This window comes from Pseudomyrmex gracilis, unplaced genomic scaffold (assembly GCF_002006095.1).
Source record: "Pseudomyrmex gracilis isolate BER0280 unplaced genomic scaffold, ASM200609v1 scaffold_104, whole genome shotgun sequence".
In the NCBI taxonomy this organism is placed as follows: Eukaryota; Metazoa; Arthropoda; class Insecta; order Hymenoptera; family Formicidae; genus Pseudomyrmex; species Pseudomyrmex gracilis.
Window position 1 is genome coordinate 90717 of NW_018020688.1, and position 21171 is coordinate 111887.

The 21171-nt window shown below is 44.2% G+C and overlaps 1 protein-coding gene across 1 annotated transcript in view; it reads right to left on the reverse strand.

Moving 5' to 3' along the window:
- The window catches only part of LOC109855989, a 99201-nt gene that overhangs the window by 4217 nt on the left and 73813 nt on the right, over window positions 1-21171 (reverse strand). The window contains exons 2-3 of the mRNA XM_020430763.1: window positions 3535-3740; window positions 986-1121 (exon numbers count right to left, since the gene is read on the reverse strand). Of these exons, the coding sequence (XP_020286352.1) occupies window positions 986-1121; window positions 3535-3740 (342 nt within the window). The remainder of the gene's footprint in view (window positions 1-985; window positions 1122-3534; window positions 3741-21171) is intronic.

The following is a 21171-nucleotide window of genomic DNA, read 5'->3' on the forward strand; positions in this document are numbered from 1 at the left end:
AGACTTAAAGGATCTCTCCGCGTGGTTATCGGAAAATCTTTTTCAGGCGATATCTCGCGCGCGATGTTGTTAATCAAGAGTTCGATTTGTGCGTGAAAAATGAGCGAAGTAATCTGAACTCCAAATACATATCGAGAGACCAGATTATTCTTAGCTCGAAAATAATAATCCGTCGAGTGAAAAAATTCTGAACAAATTTAACGTCGAAGAGATATATTTAATATCGAGGAGATTAAGTTAAACAATATTAATTAAAGTATATTGACTCTGACTTTATCTCTTCTCGTCTTCGTGCGAACGAATCTCTGCGCAAAAAACTGAGAGAAAAATATAATATTTCTGGAAACCACCATGCGAGGTAATAAGACCTCTGATTAACGGGAAACGTTTCAAAACCATTGAAGACAAAAAACTTATGAACGAGATATTACTGTTATAGGATGAATCGTCAGCGATTCGTCACAAGTCGCGGAGCGTTATTTGAGGAACAGATAACGCCCATTTTTCCCAAACGGATTAAAACTGACGCGACATAATTAACTCTTTTGGAGATATCGGAACCGCGAGTTCCTTTAATTCTCGCGCTAAGTGGCTTATAAAATCTTCAAAATCCTCGAAATTCTTAATCTACCATGAAAAATCTCTCTTCTTCTTCTTCTCCTTTAATGCGAAACCAAAATTTATCCGTTAAACGACACACAAATGTTTGTCCACAAATTCATTCAATTTTTCTTTAAGATTTTGTTAATTCGGACACGCGAATAAAATAAAAGGAGGATTAAGTCTCAGCGCAAAGGTCTTTTTGTTTCCCGAATGTTTGAATTTAACAATAACTGTCCGAATAATAATAATAATAATAAGAACAACAGCGAGAATAAATCAACGACGCAACAACATTCCCAAGTTTTCGAGGATTGGATTAACGCGATTCCTTTGAAAGATAAAACTCTTAATTAATACCAATCTGCTTTGTGTGCTTGCTCACCGACTACCACCATGTCCGAATGGTCGGACACGGTCTGAAAGTAAGGCGCCTCCGCCGAAACTTCGCATCTATAGCGTCCCGAGCTCATAAGGTTCACGGAATCGAGAACGACCGACCGTTCGGTGGAATTGTGAACCTGAAACACAAGAGAAAATAGCACGAAATGTACATAATTCATCATTTAAATAACTCCCTTGCGTCGTCATCACAGTTAATACAAAACATCCGCAAACTTTTGACGAAACGCGAGAGAGTTAGAAAATATTTTTTTCAAACGATTGTTATTTCAACACAATGGCGCAAATTTGTCTAACACCGAGGATAAAATATTAATTTTGAAAAAAAAATCTCGGAGTCGACTCGGCGAAGCAAATGAGACCTGAAAATATATTCGTATTATTCATCTATTCGCGAGCACAAAATGAACTTCTTTCCAACAACTTCCGGCGAAATTTCTCTGCGAGCGCGGTGAATCAACCCCTCTCTATCTGTACAGACTTTCGAAGGCTCGCTTCGACGGAGTTTCCGCGCCGTGCGGAGCGTACCGGAATTTTTTTCGTATCACTCAATGGCGCGGAAAACCAAGCGAGTGATATAGTCGGCGAGGAATTGAAATTATTGGAAATATCATTAACCCCAGAAAAGGGAAGGAAGAGAAAACGCGGGAAGGGAGAACGCGGCTTACAGGGTGGAACCCCTGTCTCGGGATCAATTTGTAATGCGTTATCTTTTACGGGCGATGACTACGACCACGGCGACGAGGACGACAAGGACGAAAAGCAATTTCAGACGTGCCCGCGACGACGACGCGCTTTAACGAATAACGTCCCCTCCCGTCGTTAAATTAGTTTCGCGAAGAACGCGAGGCCACATCGAGAGGGAAGAGGTCATCGTTGTCGGCATCCCCGTAATTTTCATCTTCACGAACCGTCGAGTAGCACAGCGCGCGTCTCGCGATTCATTATACTAATCGATGTAATTATAAACAAGCGATAACAACGCGACGGCGCGAGGGTAGACCGATAATTTGCAAGGACGCGCGAGCGCCAATCTCGCTCCCGGTGATTAATGTTAATATTAAGGCTCATTATGACGAGGAGATCGCGTGCTTCGCCTTTGCTTTTGTTTGTCTGGCCGCGCGCGCCGCCGTCTCGCGCGTGTTAAAGCAAGGCGTTTATATTTGACGCTCCGGTGAATGAAAAGCCATTCTGGCCGCGAGTATTTTCCGAAATGAAAATTCCTCTGGAGGAAAAGCTGCCTCCCGCGTTATGCGCGCACGTTATCTATTTACGTGGATAAAGTCATTTTCGCAAACGATGCTCGTCGCGTGTTCAGCGCGCGGATGTATGTCTCTCTATGTAGAAACTTGCAAATATATATTTTCGAAATTCTCGCATTTACGATCTTCATTACCGCCAAAGCACTCGCGTTCTGTTTTTATTACCGTCTTTATCACGACGGTACACATGCACGTACATGTATACGCGTACGTCGAACAAGCGGGAATTTCGTCGGCAGCTCGAACGTATTTCCCTCGAGTTGGTTTCACTCCTCCCTTTGTGTGTTGTTTTGTTTGTTTGTTTTTTTTTCAAGTAGAAAAATATTCGAACGAACAACAACGCATACGATTTATTTTCCAACGACACAAATACAATGGGTCAAGAACAAGCGGAAGAACGACGAGCTCGGTTGCCGAAAGCTCGGATTTTAGCTCTCGTCGACTCTGACACGCTCCTGAAGAAGAATCCGGGAGGAGTTCGCGCGCGATTGAAAGTGGGCCAATCATCGTGCCATTCCCATGAGAACACTTCCACCGGGGAGACAGGCAATGGCGCGCGGCTCAAGTGAAAACCCCCCCGGAATCAAAACATCGTACACTATTCCAGTCCCTTCTTTGTTCTCGTACAACTTTAATTGTGCTCGTCATCGGTTAACGCACGTTGATTGCCACATCGCCGGGGTATTTACAGCAGATTTCGTCAGACACAAACACGTTTATGTATTAAATAAACTTTTACTTGTAATCAATTTTATTTATTTTTGTAATATTTGTTTTAATTGGTTTCTGATAGAAAATTATTTTCTGCTGATGTTTGTAATCGATAAAAATAAGACTGTTGCAAATAACACATCGGGCGACGATACGCGATAAACCTCAAAAGCCAATCGCTACTCGACCGTCGTCTACGCCACGCGGGGATTCGTAGTGCAAGAACGGAGGAAGTTGCGAGTTTCAAACGTAAAATCGTGGTTTCAAGCACCGCAAGCCAAAGCAGATCTCTCGCGAGTTACAGGGTTTTATGTCAATTCCGGGCGCGTGCTGGACCTTTCAATTTTGTTTGTTGTAGCGCAAAATAAAACAAGAGTCGAGAAAGGGAAATTTGGCTTGAGATTTACTACTCTACAATTTTGTTTTCCCCCGGTGGTGGTTGTATGTAGGCCTTACAGGTTTACATCTCGCGTTTCCCTTCGCGCGATTTTCATTTCAGATCAGCGTATAAAACTAAATGTTGAGTAATTAAATGTGAAGTAACAGGGGGAATCCTTACGATTACCGTAACGCCGGGCTGCTTGAACATCTTGAAAGGTGGCTTTTCCCGGGGCTCGTATCGGTAGAACTCGTTCCCGTCCTTGTACCACTTGACCGAGTATAGCTTCTCGCCATCCAGATCGAACTTGCACTGGAGATCTATATTTTGACCGCGTATCACGTGCCTAGGCACCTTCAGCTCCAGCATTCTCAGGCCGTTTGTTCCTGCAAGCACACACGAGGCAGAGGGCGAGATCAGAGAAAAGAAACGCGCGTGTTTTATGTGTGTGTGAGAGAGAGAAAGAGAGAGAGAAAGAGAGTGTGTGAGGGAATGATGTTTGCGTTGAACGTTACGTGAAGCGCTTTTCCGTGAACAGCGCGGAAAGGTCTTGCTTTAAGGAAATTAAACCAAACGCGAATAATTGGAGTAAACCAATGTTCTCGCAGTTTGTTTTACGCAACATCAAATTCTATCGTTGGAAACTGTTGTGTTTTAACTGTTGCGCAAATCAAAGGAAAGGAGTGTGTATTACACTTTTGTTTGAAATCAACGATTTCAGATACTTGAGAGAGAAAATGCATTAACAACTTGTAATCCATTTTCTTAAAATTCTAACGTCGAGTTTTAATTTTGTATAATTCTTCTATACGTTTTTTTATTTCTCGCGAAAGATATTATATTTATGCCCTTTGTCTCTATAAAAAATCTCAACACATTTCCCTGAGATACGATTTTATTTATCGTATCTCTGACATTTCTCAAAATCAAGAATTTAAAACGTTCGCATTTTAATACGAAAGCAATCGTTACGCGAAGCCTTGCCGCTCCGATGCGCGCGAAGCGACAACGCAAGCGTCAGAGTTGCTCCTCTTTATAATATAGCAGCGTTTTCAAAAATTCACGATGAATCGCGGCGACGAGGCTTCCGACAAATAAACGACAAAGCCCGGGAAGATCGCGATCCCTCTTTTGCCGAGAGACGCATGACGTCACCCGAAAAGAATGAAGATCAAAAGAGCCGCGAAAAGGTAGAACAGACGAAGCGGAGCAAAGAAGAGGAAAACGGCGTCTCTCCTTCGTGGAGGATGCTCCATGCGATTCGAACAACCGGGAATATTCCACGAGAATAGTATGTAATCCACGGAACATACGATGTGCTTAGTAAGCGAGAGAGGGAGAGAATCTGTAGCAACACACACGCCTCGACAGAAGCTGAGAGAGGAGCGGAGTAAGCAGAAGGAAGAGGATGATAACGATAACGTCAGGTAAACAGGTGGTTGCCGCGAACGACGACGACGACGACGACGACGACGACGACGACGACGACGACGACAACGACGACGACGGTTACGACGTTTATAAACAAGGTATTAATTTCTTGACATATTCTTGCTCGCGAGAGAGAGAAAGAGAGAGAGAAAGCAAGACGAATTGTTTGAATGTTTATTCGAATAATGACGCTCGTTTCTCCGGCAATTTAATTGTTTTCGACAACGTCGAAATTATATTATGAAAGAGAAAAAAGCAATTTAAACGTCGTAATAAATTGCTTTACGTCTTTCCAAGAAGTAATTTTCTCTCTTTCTATAATGAGATTGAATTAATCAATTCACGTCTTGTATTTCCGGCCCTTTGCGCGCACCCCGCGAATGGTCCGTAATTGAAGAGAAGCTAAGTGTAACGAAGCTGGTTTTTTTTTTTATTTAAATTTAATATTCGACAACACGAAGAGAAAAGGTCCCGGAATCGCCCTTATAAATTTTAATGGAGAACGTCGATATGACAGCCGCTTCAAAGCGGCGCGCCGACTCGTGGAATTTCCAGCGCGACGAGTTAAGTGAAAATGTACTTTTGATTGCCGCCTTTACGTGGACAAGCGAGTAAGTACAAGGGATAAGCACAAAGGGGAATAAGTGCGGCAGCGGCGGCGGCCATGGGCGGCGAAATGTTTCTTCCCCCCTTGACTTTTCGCGTTGCTTGTTCCTTCTCTCGTGATTATTTCAATTATTCCGCTATAATACGGTGTACAGCGAAATTTTTTTTTTTCGGCCCCGTAACAAGAGAGTTCCATGGAAATTATAATGAAGCGGGCATTTCTCTCTCGACCGGAACTTTTTTCCTCTCTCGGCGGAAAGAGAGAGAGACCGTGCCGGAAAAAAACCCGGTCTCTCGACGCCCATGACCGCGCGTTGTGCAATTTCTGAAACGACAGGGATAAGAAATAATTCCTGCGCTTCGTTACGTCTAGGTATTACGAAGACGAGGAAACTGGCTTGTGGCTTCCGACGAGGTGACCATATTTTTCTTATGTACACACTCGCTCACATACACACAAGAGCAGAACGATAACATGGAAAAACGTACAATAATATTTCCGGAGCTAAAAACTTTTGTTAAATCAACTTGCAAAAATTAAGACCAATTTAACTAAGATAAGTTTAGATTCTTTTTCTCTCTTACCAACGCCGTCACGCAAACAAAACAAACGGGAAACGAGAACGGAGAACCAAATATCGTAAATGCTAATTTGTGATCAGCACGCATACGAATTTCCTTCCGATTATAATTCCGAACTGCAAACAGCAGGGAGCACTAATAGACGCTTCTGGCGAATTACCGTCGCGTTATAGCAATGTGACGATGCGTGACACGGATAATCGTGAGAACCGATGGATCGAGTCGCACGCCGGAACAAACGGGCGAAATTCTCACGCGTGTCCGCGCCGTGTTTGCTCGTATAAAGGAAGCGCGTGCTGGTGTTACGACGACCGAGAGCTCCGCGTCGCTCATCGCTCTCTTCTTCTCTTTTCTTTTTCGGCGCGCGTCGTCACGCTCTATTTAACGCGCAAGTTTGCGCCAAGTCGCGTTAACGAAAAAGTTTCGTCGCCGCGATATATTGAAATTCTGCGAGTCTACAGACGAATAACAAACCCTTAGAACAAAAACAACACGATTGAGATATTTATTATTTAATAGAAGTCCTAATGGAAGTTTCGCTGATATTTTTGTACGGCGTATATAAATTCTGTAACTCTCTATTAAAAACATATTAACGAATAATAAGAGAGACGGGAAAATTGATAGATAAAATATCGCATCACTTTAAGCGATTATTCAATATGTTTTTCTTTGCCTAACAAAAATAAGCGGAGAAAGCGGAGCGGAGCATCGCGGTAACCGCTAATTTGCGGCGTCAAAGTTAACGCAATCGTCTCGGATGACATTTTCGCGTTAAACGGAAATTCGACGAGATACCGACCGCAACACTCTAACGATATTATCGGTTTTTCGTCGACGAAAATCTATTCCGGTATTCGTAAACATAATTGAAAATTGCATTATGCTTCGTGTCCCAGAATTATCGTATATATCCCTTTTGCGTAGAACACGACTATTCGCTTCGGAACGGGTGTTATCTTTAATCACAATATCGATATTTTTTCAAATATAGTACAAAATTATTTGCAAAATACATCGTGAAAGGTTCTTTATCGATTTCGTTCCATTCGAGATGTCTGAATAAAATTAAACTTGGAGCAGATTTATAGCGATCAAAACCGGCACCGGAGCTGTAAAAATTTATCGCGCTTGCGCTTATATCCACGTCGCGTGGCTTTTTTTTTTTTTTTTTTTTTCACGCGGATGCCTCGCAGCGTCGCGCGTCGTCGAGCGACTCCCAGGCAACTTCCTTAATAAATGTCCCATGCGCCTGTTATTTTATTATAAAACTGGCAGGATCGCGACGATGCTCTCGGCCTTTTAATATCCGGGATACGGGGATGAAGGAGGAACGAGGAGGAGGATACGATTCGTCATTTTTTTCCGGCGTTCTCGTCGAGCGACGAACGACGGCGCGTCGCGTCTCGTCCTTGATTTAATATAAAATAATGCGAACCGCTCCCCCGCACACACGTCGCCCTCGTGTTCTTTCCGCGCGGCTCGCATGAATTATATCAGCGCTTTGTTCAGACGTGTGTGCGGGTTCACATCACACGACATAACTCTCGTATTAAACGACAGTCGCGACGTCGTCCTGCGGCACACACATCCTGGCCGTGTTCCAAGAAATATATAACCATCGTCGCGCCTGTCATCTTATTCTAATTAATGAATTATTTCCATGTGCGAGGAGGATAAGTTCATCTAACGTGTCCGTTTAATGTCGCACATTATGCAGCTGTCAAATTAAATCGCGAACGTCACACTCAGGTGTGTCTTTGAGGTTTTTCTTTGAAAAAAAAAAAAAAAAAAAAACTTCATATAGCGTGGCCGTTATTATGCAGGAACAAAGGCATTATAAGAAACGTCGCGGGAAGGAAATTCTCCTTAAGTATATGCGCGACGGCGCGATATACAGACATTTAGCTCTGCATCACGTAAACTCTCGCGTTAACTAACGCGACGTCGAACACTTGATCCTGAGTTTCCCCGCCGAGTTGTTGTTTTTTTTTTTTTTGTTTTTGTTTTGTCGCTCTTGCCTTTTTTTCGGGACGAAAAATACCTTCGCGTGTTACGAAGCAACACAGTATGAAAGGACGCCGCTTTAACAAATTGCCTTTTAACGATCCGATACCAAGGGTGGGCGATCTCGTCCTTTCCTAGGACGCGCATTCCGCAATGAGCATTCCCGTGTGTAGAACACACACAAGCCGGTTAATTTAACGTAAACTTTCGGCGCGCGCGCGCGCTTACTACTCTCGAGTTGCATAAAATATGCGAAACATAATGAATTTGATCTCGTGCGGTGGCCCGCTTGCTCCTTTCTCTCTCTCTCTCTCTCTCTCTCTCTTTCTCTTTCCTTTTTCTTCCTTTTTCATTTTATCGAGAGGGGAATGAATCGTACACAGAAGGGTCATAGTCCATAAATTCCCGCCGATTTAACCCTATTATCGAGGATCGCCGTGGTCACGACGACCACGTCCAAAACTCCGATACTACCCCGTCGTATACTACCGTTCGACGGTGTAACCGCAGTGCCTAGACATTGTTTGGGTGAATTTTTCACATTACTTTACTTTTGTTTGAATAATATGGCAGGCACGCAGAGAGAGAGAGAGAGAGAGAGAGAGAGAGAGAGAGAAAAAAAAAGAAAAAGAACAAGGAGATCTATTTTAATTTTATTTATTAGCGCGGAAAGAGAGAGGGAGAGAGGAATGAAGCAAGTAACATTTTATTTAATATTTATTCGCCAAACAAAGGTTTTTCACCCCTTTATTATACCCATCCGTTATTTGCCGTACGCAAATTTATCCAATTCTCTACCGTACGGGGCGCGCGTGGATAAACTTTCGATCAGGTTTTAAAGCTATTTTTCCTATTGTTTGTATGCGATGTGCCCGTCGATTCCGCGGAATAACTACCGAATCAAATAGAATAATATTTAGACGCGTGTTGTTTTCTTCGGCTTCGTCGACAGTAATACAGTCTGTAACAACAGTCGCGATTGTTGTATTTTATACGCGAAAAAAAAAGTTACGTTAATGTTACCTAAACATTTCGAAGGAATTTAACGTTTATTTTTCAACGGTGAGAGTTAGTGTTTACACTCACTAATTCTCGCAGAATTTATATCATTTTTAAAGTCGTATTATTGATTTTATCCCAAATATTTGTAAACATTATAGAAACGTTTAAAACTAACACGAAGTTTGTAATATTTCGTTCTCTCAATTTAATTGGAGATACGACGGTAAATTTCGCGATAAATTAACGGAAGAGTTTTACAATACGTTCATGAAATTCTGACTTTAAGCATAATTTACCCCGGGGTATTTGTAAGTGTTATTACGAGTATTTGCTGGGTCTTAACGACGTAACATAATATTGAGCGACACAACGCGACAAATTAAGCGACACGTTTTAATGGTATCCCGTCTGACGCGACTGCGGGCTTCGAAAATTGAGTCCTCTGAGTATACAACAATTACAGGCAAGCGTAACTGAATTACGACTGCTCGCGTGGAGAGATGCACTCGAAGACAGGAATACTTGAAGGCGAGAGACTGATGGTGGTGCTTGACATCCCCGGAATTGCCCTCCCCCGAGTGCTCGCATCAACCTCCGCATCCCTATCTCCTCTCTCTTTCTCTCTCTCTCTCGCTCAGTTTCCCTTCCTCCTCTTCCGGAATTCCAAATACACGGCGTACTATTCCGCTGCTTTATTTATGGCCATTGTGTGCATGTGTGTGCGTGTGTTTGTCCCAAAGCTCGTTGCGAAATTAACGAGTGAAGGTGCCGTTAAAAAATGGCCGAGAGATGCTGTAAAAGAGAGAGAGAGAGAGAGGAAGAGAGAAAGACAGCGTCTTAACAAAGAAGGACGGTAACGAGAAAAATTTCGATTCTCGCGTGACATTTGAAATCCCACGACATATCCACGACGGGGAAGTGAGTTTCGCGAGTTTCCGCGCGCGTTTCTCGAAAAAGGTACAAGTTAAGTAATAATTCCACAAGACTCCCCCAGTTTGCTCTCGCTAAGAAACAGTTACGTCGCGCGCTACGGCAAATGCGATATCTATGTCGTACTTTTGAGAAGTAAGTAGCGCAATGTGGGTCAAATGTTTCGAAAAACTTTCGCAATCTGCTTTCCTTTTACGTTCCTCGATCGCGAAATCTTGCGGGCGGCGGTTCAAGCGATGATAAAAATTAACGATAATCCTCTTCTATACACGAAATAAAGTGACTCGAGTTTTAATTTGCAAAAAATAGAACACTGTCGTTTTTCTCTACTTTGCTATAAAAAAAAACTTCGAATAAAAGAGAGTGTGTGTTTAAACAAAATTCATATGTGTACACACACACACACACACGCGCGAAGAGACAAAATTATCCTTTCAATTACCCTTTAATAGTACTTATCATTAAAAAAAACAAGCCGCAAGTTTGAGAGGGTCGCAAAAAACCCACTTTATAATTTTGATTATATAACCAGCGAAGAAAAAATGAGCTCGTTTGAAAATGGTGAAAATGGATTATAAATAGAGCCGCCCGTAGAGAGAAAGAGGGAATGCAATAAAAACGAGAATAATTTCCAACAGATAGAAAGAGTAATGATGGTCCCGTGCAACACGGCGCAAACGCAAGTTGCATCACGCGACAATAAAAAAAAAAAAAACAAAAAAGAAAAAAAAAGAAAAAGAAAAAACAATAAAGAGTGTGGCAGGCAAGTAATTAATAATCTCGTTGACGATTCGGTAGCGTGGCGACGCACTAAACGGATGACAGATCTCGCGCGATCGTCGCGGCAATTAAGAAAGGAGAAAAGACCAGGCGTAATGAGACCGAAGTTATAGCGCGCGACGATCGGCGAAGTTCGAATAATCTTCTCTTTCCGCGCCGACATTACGATCGCCCTTAAATTAATGCGACTTTCCGCGTCGTCTGCCGGCGGCGCCCGAAGGCCGCGATATTTCATCAAATTACCTTTTCGGTGTGTCCGCGAACTCCCTCTCCCTTCTCTATCGTTCCCACCCCCGCGTTAACCGCGATTTTTCCACGTCTTACGCAGCGCGCGGAATTAATGTGGCTGCGCTCGCGGTTAAATCAATCGGAGAATTCACGGGCGCCGCTTCTGCTCGCGAAGGATCGCATTTTATGTAATTTTCGGTTGACCCGTTCGCCGCGCTCTTCCGTCCGACGAGCGTCATTTCGCGGCGTGCTCGTTCTCCCTGCTATGTACTTTTTTTTTTTTTTTTTTTTTTAAATTCGTTTTACGTAACCGCGGAAAATTACCGAGTATTAAATCCGCGTTGCGTCGCCAGAAGTTCCTGCGCGTCGAAAGGCCGTTCTTTTAAGGATCGTTTGACCTTTTCGCTGCGGCGTCTTTTCTTCCTTCCTGTCTTTCTCGTCGTCGTCGTCATCTTCTTCTTTCTCCCCCTCTTCTTCTCTTTTCTTTTTAATGCTCCTTATGCCGACGTTCTCGTACCGGTATTAGGAATTAATGTACCGGCATGACCGCCTCAATCTTGCAGTCTCTTTTCGTCTCCGCGACAGCGGGATTCCGTAGCTTCTTCAACTTTAAAGAGCGCAACGGAGACGGTCTCTTCATTTTCAATTTATGAAACTTTATATTATACTGCGAAGTTTATGAAATTCATTTTCGAGTGCGACTTTTTTATGAAATATTCCCGGGAAGAATTATGTTTCGCCTGTCACATCATTATCTTTATTGAAGTTATACGCCAGTTTTCTGGGTTTTTTTTTATTTTTTTTTCTCATTGCGCCCTTCCTCTGCTAACACTCTGTTGTCTAGCAATCTTTATGTGTGTGTGTATGCGATTCTCTTGCCCTTGTATTCTCGAGATATGTTTTTCAGAGTCTCTTATTACACACAGTCAGTTCAATCTTTCTTATCTTGTTTTACTCTTTGATAAGATGCAGGGTATCATTGTTAACGTTTCAATTGTTGCAACACATCTTAACAACCTGTCTCTCTATAGCGCTTTTTTATTTTCTCAAAAATCTTTTTCTCTTTATCCAACAATGTTACAAGAACCGGGGGGAAGAACCGCGGAAATACGATATCCAATGCGCGCGCCTCTGTCCAAGTCGGCGGGTTATTCCCGCGGAAGGAAACGGAACATCTTTTATTCCCGCACTCTGACATGAAAAGGCACTTTTATTTTTGCAGACCGCGCCATGAACCGCGGCCCCATGGCGCGAGCACCACAACTCCGCCCCGCTATTTCTTCTCTCTTCAAAAACTCTCGCGGGGATATCAATGCCATATTCGTGAGCCGGTTTTAAAGACGGGGTGAGGAGGAAAGGAAAGGAGAGAGGTTCAACGGCTGACTTACGATATATGGATATATCGCTCGTGCCTTCAAAGAGTTTTGCTCTTTTTGTGCGCCCCCGCGCGCTCGAGGGCGTCGTCCTTCCAATTTTCCGTATTCCTCTCCTAATCGTCCTGCGCACGACTCAGCGAGTTGCTTCGACGGCTTCGAGAGCTTCGGTTTGGCTGCCGGCCCGGCTTTTGTGCCATCACCTTTTGCCTAGCGCGATATTCCCTCGAATCTTCTTATTTGCCTGTCATCCTCCTGTTTCCGCGTTTATTTCCGAAGTAGCGCTGAGTCGGGGAGGATGAGGGGGCCTTAAAACGCGGCGACTGCTGCACTACAGTCGGGACAGGTCGAACGGATCAATTTCACAATCTTTTTACTATTTTATGGTTATAACATTATAAGCCGTACACAAAGGTACAAGAGATTATTTATAAATAAGTTTCTAACACAATTCTTGCTCGGTAATTCTCGTTCATTGATTTGTGTGAACGTGATTTAATATTAAAAAATGTGTGGCTCAAAATTTTAGGTGTTTTCCCCGTTTAAGTTTTCATTTATACATCAACAAATAAATTTTTCAATTCAGAATCGTTTAACGTTTCATAAGTACAACTAGACGAAAAAGATGTGTAATAATTAAGCAAGTTTTAATAATTTTCTCCCGTCGATTAAACGAGCAATCTTCGTTCGTTCGTTTGTTGTTTAATAAAACAAAATCTATAAATTTCGCGATGGCAAGTAAAATATAAGTACAACGAATCAGACCGTAACTTTTGAGTGAAAAATTCTCCGTGACGAGAGAGGATCGAGATACGCTGAATCCGATCGCGATCTCATTCGCCGACTGGTCGCAGCGATGAATTCTTCTCGCTAATTCCGGCTTTTCCTTTATTAATCACGTAACGACGAGGAATTACGCGGTATTAGGAACGGGCAGTTGCGACCGCACGCACTCGACTCTCATAAAGAGCCGCGCCGGCTTCAATACATAACCATTCCTCTCTCGTTTGTCGCGTTTCTCTTCTTTCTTCTCTTTTTTAGTTTTTTCTTTTTTTTTTCCATCGTCTTTTTTTTATAGTACGTCTGTCGAGCACGGGGGAATCTACGTGGAATTAAACGCGCAACTTCTTTTCGCATAAAGAAGCACGCTTTCTTGTGTGCACTTTTTCTCCGTCTCTCTCTTCTCTTTCTTCTTCTTTTTTTTTTTTTTTTTTGTTCTTTTCTGTCTCTTTCTTTTTCTCGTTCGACCGCCACTTGATCTTTACGATCCCGTCTTGGCGTTTTTATTTCCCTCCTCGCTAACGTCGCGTCAGAGCGAGCCGCCAATTAATATGAGATCACGGTTAGATTCATTATAGTAACGGGTCGGGGATAAAAAAAGTATCGCGAGAAGAGTCCGTCTCATTCTTGTACACAGTCGCCGGTAGTCCTCGTCGTTGTTGTCGTCGACTTAATTGAAGACGTCACAGAGCTAAAGACTTTTATTGAGGAGCTTACGGTCGTCGGGGCGATGCTTTTTAATTGTGAAACGCACGTCTCGCACACCACAGAACACTCTTTCGGCGATCCTATTGTTATACGCGAGATCTAACAGAGAGCGAGCGACGCGCAACGCGCGCAGTTGCGTTATTTGCATTGTATTTTTTCTTTCGTGCCAGACTGTTTCATTTTAATCGAATCTACTGTTTCCAAAAAACAACACGCACCGAAAATCAAGTTTCATTGTTTATTTAAAGGAGTATAAAAATAGAGCGAAGCGTGTTTTTGGAAAACTCGGTTTTTTTTTTTTTTTTTTCATTTGAACCGCGCGTCGCGCCGATTGTCGCGTGCTGCTGTTGCGTTGCACGCGTGCAACTGGTTCGAAGTAAGCGATTTATATTAATATTTGGGTTTTTTTTTTTTTTTCTACGAGAACGCATCGTCGTTACACGATGGTAGGTGTTTCGCGTCGATCGTCAACCGTTCGATTTCAGCTATGAGAACTTTTCTAATTTTATTGCGCGTGAGCAAGAGGCGAGATCTCTCTTTTTCTCTTTTTTTTCTCTCTAGAACGAAGATACTCATCGATCTCCGCGGTCAAATGCGTACGGCGAAAATTGCGAAAAAAAGCAATTTCCTTCGTGAAACAATCGTCCTGTTGAGCCGTGTAGGTTTAACTCGCGTTTTGAAAAATCCCCCTCGTTCCGCGCTTTTTTCTCCCCCTCCCGTTCTCTCTCTTTATCTCTCTCTCTCTCTCTCTCTATCTATCTATCTTTCTCGTGCCTTTGTCAAAATGCCGGAGCCTCGATGAAATATCGTACACGTTATTTTTAACGGATTAACCGTAAGCTCTTCTGGCGTGACTGAGTACGCGACGTGAATATATGGCAAAATATTAACTGATTTTTTGCGCACGTTTACTTGATAAAAAAAAAAGAAAGAGAAAGGCAAAAAACGACTCTTTTCCAAGTTCACACTAGGCAAAGTTTCCCGAAAATGTTCGAAAAAATTTCCACCGTCGTCATCCCTTCCCGAAAACGAGAAATAAACCCCGACTCTGAGTAAAAAAAATACGAGAAAAAAATGTTCCCCGGTTATTTATGTATGCCGGGTGCATTGTTCGTAAAAGAGGATCGCGCGCCCCCTCTTTTGGCTCCCTATATACTCCGTTATTATCGAGAAACTCGAAGTTACTCACGGATCTCATTGGGAAAACCGAGCACGGCCGAAAATATTATCATTTGCGGTTCTCGGCAGAAATTCGCGTGCGAACAGGTAAAATTTCAACGACAGGCGAGAGAAATGAGATCAAAAAATATCGCGTGCAATATTTATTCGCACTGACCTCGTTCTTTTTTGCGAAAATCGAAACGCGAAACTTCATCGGATATCTTGAAATATCGCGAAAAACGTTGAATCCTTATTACTTTCATAAAATTTTTGCAGAAGCTTCAAAACCTATTTGAAGAGGCACAAAAACGTTTTTTTTCTGTTTTTTTTTTTTTTTTTTTAAACGGGAAATGACGAGCTTGATATGACGAAGAGAGATATCGACGTTGCGCGACACGTTACGAGTATTTTTATCGTTGTATTAAAAATCGTAATTTTCTTGATCGAACAGGAAATTTATATCATAACGGCATCGATGAAAAAATATTTTGAAAAAATATTAAAAAAAAAAAGAGAGGAGAAAGAGCAATATTTTTTCGTATCATACTTGCGGTATTTGCATGGGATCTGAAAATTCCAAAAAATCGCAAAGAAAACGCTTTCTTATGCAACGGACGACGACGACGACGACGACGGGGAGGAGCTTGCTCGAAATTCGAAGCGGCACGACGCACCGAAGTTACCAGCGGAAAATTCGAGCGGCGTTTATTCACACGCCAAATTCGTTCCTCCGTGTATCCTATATGCATCAGCGGCAACTTCCGCAACAGCAGCCTCAGCACCCAAGAACCGGGAAATTACTGAAAAGGACGACAGAGAAGAGCGCGAACAGGGAAAGCGCGAGGGACGAGAGAACGCGCAACCAAATATTATCATTTAGCGGGGAAGCAGCTCCCGGGACCGAAATTTCGCGGGGAGCTACGTCGAAATTGGTTTTTGTTCGTTACTCGCTCGCTCGCTCGTATCGTCGTCGTCGTCGTCGTCGTCCTCGTCGTCGTCGTCGTCGCCGGGGCTCGACCTAATTAACGACGCCGTCGAGTCGGAAGCGCGCGCCGATTCTCTCTCTTTGGGAGTCGCTTCCGCGGTGATAAAAGGGGGTGCGCGCTCCCTCGAGCTCTCGCTCTTATTCATCGAGAACTCGAGTCACCGTCATCGCCATCCCGCCGCCACTACCACCAATACTGGCGCAAGCGTTGCTAAACCGCCGTATCAGCGTTCGCTATCGTAGTCCTTTCTCTTCGTCGCAGTCCTCGTTCTCCCAGTTGCTTGCCAGCGGCAGTCGTCGTCGTCGTCGTCGTCGTCTCGCGCGTGTACCGCCACTGGCTCTGACTCACAGAACACAATCCGGGGCCCCCCCGTTGCCCCGTTCAATATGCATGAGTTATCATTCGTAACGCGCCACCGAATGAATCATATATCCGCGGTGTGCCACCGCCGCTGCGGCACTCGTTAGTTTCCCTTCCCGTCCACCCTCCCACACCCTTTCGGAACCTTGTGTCTCGTTTGTTCCTCACTTCCTCATCGCCCCGTGGCGAGAACTGACTTTACCTCTTTTCCGCTTCCGAGCGAAATATATGCACGCCATCTTCTCTATTTTCGAGAATATTATTATTTTACGTCGCGTTTCTACTTCTTGTTATATTTCAGTTTCGTTTCAGATTTCGTCAAAAATACGAAAGTCAGATAATTCTGTCATTTATTACGAGACGATTGTAATTACGCACAACTATTTTGGGTAATAACAGAGACCATTTTTAGCTGAATTCTAAAAACCAGAGGAAAAGTCACGGTGCAGTAAAACTGTAAATAAGAAAAACCGCGAAGGACTTTTCGAGTCGGTCGTCACATACGCTCTTGTTGTTCCTGTTGGTTTTATATGTGACCCGTTTGGAGTCTCTCGGTCCTGACGAGAGACACACTCGCTTCAGAATAATAAATAGATTTCCTTTTTCCTCTCTCTCTTTCTCTCGCTCGTGTTTTCGCTCTTCACACCGAGGCGTCCTGGCTGCTCGTTTACCACGCGCTTATTTCGCACTGTCCCTTCAAAAGAGCGTCCTTTTCTATTTCTCACACACTCACTCTCCCTCTCTCTCTTTCTTTTCGTCCCTTTGTGTCCATCTCTTTTTCTCGTCCTCAATTATTTTCTCGCTCCTCTTCTCGCCCATTCTCTTCCTGTCCTCTCAACGCTTTCCGACGCACGGTTTCCTGGCTTTGAGCTCGGACTCTCCTTCCTCATTGTTCCCCGATCGCTTCCGACGTGCCCCCGCTAACTCGTTCCTTTTCCCCGGGCTTTTCCAATTTGTCTCTCTTTTCCGCTCGCTTCGCCCTTTTCGCCCTACCACTCTCGTTCTCTCTTCCTCTACGCTTCCCCATCCTCCTCCGTCGATTTGTCTTCCGCGCACGATTTTACGAGCTACCCGTGGGTAGGTCGGGGTTCGCTCGCCTGCGCGCGGTATCGCTTGCGACATGATTCATTTTGTTGGCCACATTTTTTAATACCCCCGCATCTCTCCGCATCATTTAATCTGCCCCCGACGTTTGATCGACTGTTCGGTTAGCGGGGAATTTTCCTTTTACGGCGGATTGGATCAACGTTGAGTCTCGCGCGAGTGCAATTTCAGCGAGGAAATGAAAAAAAAAAAAAAAGAAAGACAAAACAACAACAACAACAACAACAACAGCGCGTATCATGCGCTTGAAAATGGATCCTTATTATAGATTCATTAATATTCATTTTGAGTATTAATTACAGGATCGTGAATATGAATTATGCAGGGTAAGAGCGAATAATGACAAAAGAGATTTCAGAACTCGCGCGCACGTTAAAAAGAGGAATTAAAAAAAAGGTACTTTCGCGATAAAGGTACAGTTCCAGTTAAAAGAAACAAAATTATATAATAGATATTCCCGCCTCCCGCTTTAGAACCTGGAACACTTGTTACTACACTTGGTTGTTTCAAATAACCCAATTTGCTAAGAGAGAATCAAGATAAGATTTTATTCTTCCTTTCTCCATCTCTCCGGAACACGCCTTCTCCCCCACCTCTCTCCACACGCCGCGCTTTGTACTTGTCGAAATAATAAGCGTTTCCAACGAGCGGACGAAGAATTATGGTTCCATCCCCCGCGTGAGAGAGGAAGCAGCGTGAAATCTGCCGCTGTCAATGCGCATATTTCGCCGTTGTTTACGCCGTCAGCGTTAACAATACCAAGATAGCCCGCGATTTATCAACGCTAATGCGCAGAAAGACAGGAACGTATACAATATACGTATGCATGTAGATAGACACAGGGAGAGAAAGAAGAGAAGATACACAGAAAGAGCCATTCAGATCTAAATGCGGGTTTTATTGCAGCCCTCGAAAATTATACACGCGTGTACACCTCATTTAATCATCATTATTAACGATTTCTGTTATTATAATTACCTGTTGACAATGCCGCTTGACGCTTGAGCCCCGGCCGGGCTTATCGTCGAGGTTGCACGCCTATCATCGACATCGAGAGCGAACCCATTGTTCGATGTGACATTTCGCGTTTATCCCCCCCCCTTCCCTCTTTCCTCATCTCCTCCATGTACACCCGCATCGCCGTGGGATATAATTAATTCGTTTATATGTTTGCCTGCGTGTTCTTTTATATCTCTTGTTACTCGACCGACCTCGTCTCTCTCTCTCCCGTCGTCCAAACCTTCGCCTCTCGACTTTTCCTCTCCGCATTTTTCCAGGCAAGCCCTACACCGCCTCTTCAGCGCGTTGCGCGTCGCTCTTTTTTCTCGTTTTTTCGCTCTTTCCTTTCCCCTTCGCCGCGCGCGCGCGTGCGCGCTCTCTGGTGTCTCGTTCCCTTTTGTTAGTCTTTCTGTCCCGCTCGACTACGTGTTTTTCTCGCGCGCCACCTTCCTCTTCCTGATCCCTTTATCCTTCTTCCCAGTCCATCTCTTTCTCTCCCGCGGCGTTTCGCCATTTTTCTCTGTTTTTGTATCTTTTCCCCGAGCGATCCTCCACCACCGTCACTCCTCCTCCTCTTCCTCCTCCGCGCTTTTCTCTCACTCTTGCTCTTTGTTTTTCGGTCGGATTGGCCTGTTCTTTCCCTTTCCTGTCACCGTCCACAACCCCGCTTCTAATGCCTCACTCTTTTCTTTCTTTCTTTCTCCATCTCTCTCTCTCTCTCTCGACGCGCGGTTTTTCCGCTCCTCTCTTGTATTCATTCTTACATCTAATGATAACGAGAATTATACGTTGTATACCGCGCGTCTTTCTCTGGGGAAATCGCGCCTCCGCGATTGAGGTTTAATTAATCCCTTAACGTTCAACGGGCGCGAGATATAGAATTAGCGTTCTCTCGTTTGCTTTCTTATATATTTTTTACATTCGTTCTCTCGCGAATGTTGTGCGACGCGCACGGTAAGTGATAGTTGTAATTAATATGTTTTACCTAATTTACTCAATTACGTATTTAATATTTATGAACGCGCTCTTTCCCTCGCGAGACATTAACTTCTTATTGCGCGGACGGGAATTTCGTTTTAATTTAATATTTAAAACCCCGAATGAGACTTCTCGATCTTCCCCTCAGAATCAGATGGGAAGAGCAGGTGTTTTAAGAAGTTTATTCCATAAATAAATAACTTTGTTTCAAATTCCCATCTGGAACAAATATTTTAGTCCGGAAATTATACAAATAAAAAATATCTAACGAAATTCAAGGAATTCTCGAAAAATCTTTTTTTTTCCCTTCCGAAGATTTAGTAGTCGCCGCGTGTAATACGGTCGTATTTTCACTGATATAAATTTCCACAACTTCTTTTCGTAAAGAGAAACAGTCTCCTTCATAAAGAGAAATTGTTTGTAATTAGACAAGAATATCCCGCAGCCCTCGGAAAGAAGGGTGAGTGAAGTGAGTGAGAGAGACAAAGAGAAACGAACATAACTATGAAAAGCGGGTTCTTTACATTGGACTCTAACACCCCTAACTACCGCTGTATTGCAGCACGACGTCAATGGGAATCACGGGCGGCGGTTATAGTCCGTCGCGTTCGCGGACGCTTTAGCGTCACGAGATTACTTTCACGCTCGGTGCGCTTTTATTTCGTCCCCCTCTCAGCCGGTCTCCACTCCACCCCAACGACCCCCTCTCGTCTCACTCTCTTATTCCCCCTTGATCCATCCTTCCTGGTGGCTTTCCCGACGACTCTCGGTCGTCGCGCGTAGTACTTCAGTCCCTCTGTGCTCTCTCCCTTCTTTCTTCCTCACTCGCTCTTTTTCCCGTCGCACTCGCTCCCTCTTGTTCCTTTCTCGCGTTACCCTCTCCGGCTTCCTCAACTTTACCTTCCGCCCTCACGCTCTTCTTCCTTCCGCCTCTCTTCCCGTCGCTCGCCCCGACGCTCTCGCACCCTCGGCCCATCCGTCTTACTCTCCTTTACTCTCTCTCTTTCGCGCGCGCTGTCGCCCTCGCCGACCATTCTTAACTTTTTCCCTCGTCCGTTTTTCCTTTCTCTCTCTCTCTCTCTCTCTATCTGTCAATCTTTTTCTCTCTCTCTTTCTCTTTTTCCTCAATCGTTTCCTTTCTGACCTGTTCTCACTTTTGCCGCTGCAGCTTCTCCTTCTCGCGTGCCGTCGGCGATAAAGCCAACGGAAGCTGCCTCTCGTCGATTTGACGAGGGAAAGAGAAAGATAGAACAGAGATGCGCAACGAGCGCGGTCGTAAACAGCGATCCGGTTCGTCGAACTCGCGATTTGCCCAACGAATCCCGGGATAAACCGTTCGACAAATTACGTGAGCCGCGCGGTATGGAAAAGAGAGGCGACCGAATTGTTCGACGCCGACACACACGGTATCCGGTATCAGCGCAGCCACCGTCGACCGGCATAGGGATAGGTCGATGCGGTGTCGCGGCGCCGCAGATTTGAGGCGATAAAAGCGGTCGTTCGCTCACGCGGCAGTCCGCGCTCCCGGCGTAACGGATAATTGGATCGGTTTCTGCAGGAGTGAGCCGGCGCGCGGCTCGCCAATCGAAACAACTCGCCTTTAGAAGAGATCCTAAACGTTGCGCCGCATTTTCACGATTCGCTTCCGCGCGGAATCGTGAAAATCGCGCCCCGATATCCGGTCCATTTGCCGTTTTCGTGCGCGCAGACTTAACATAATTAACGTAATTACGTCGCAAAAAAAAAAACAAAAAAAAACAAATCAGCGAATAATTCTACGGATAATTGGATTATAAGAGACA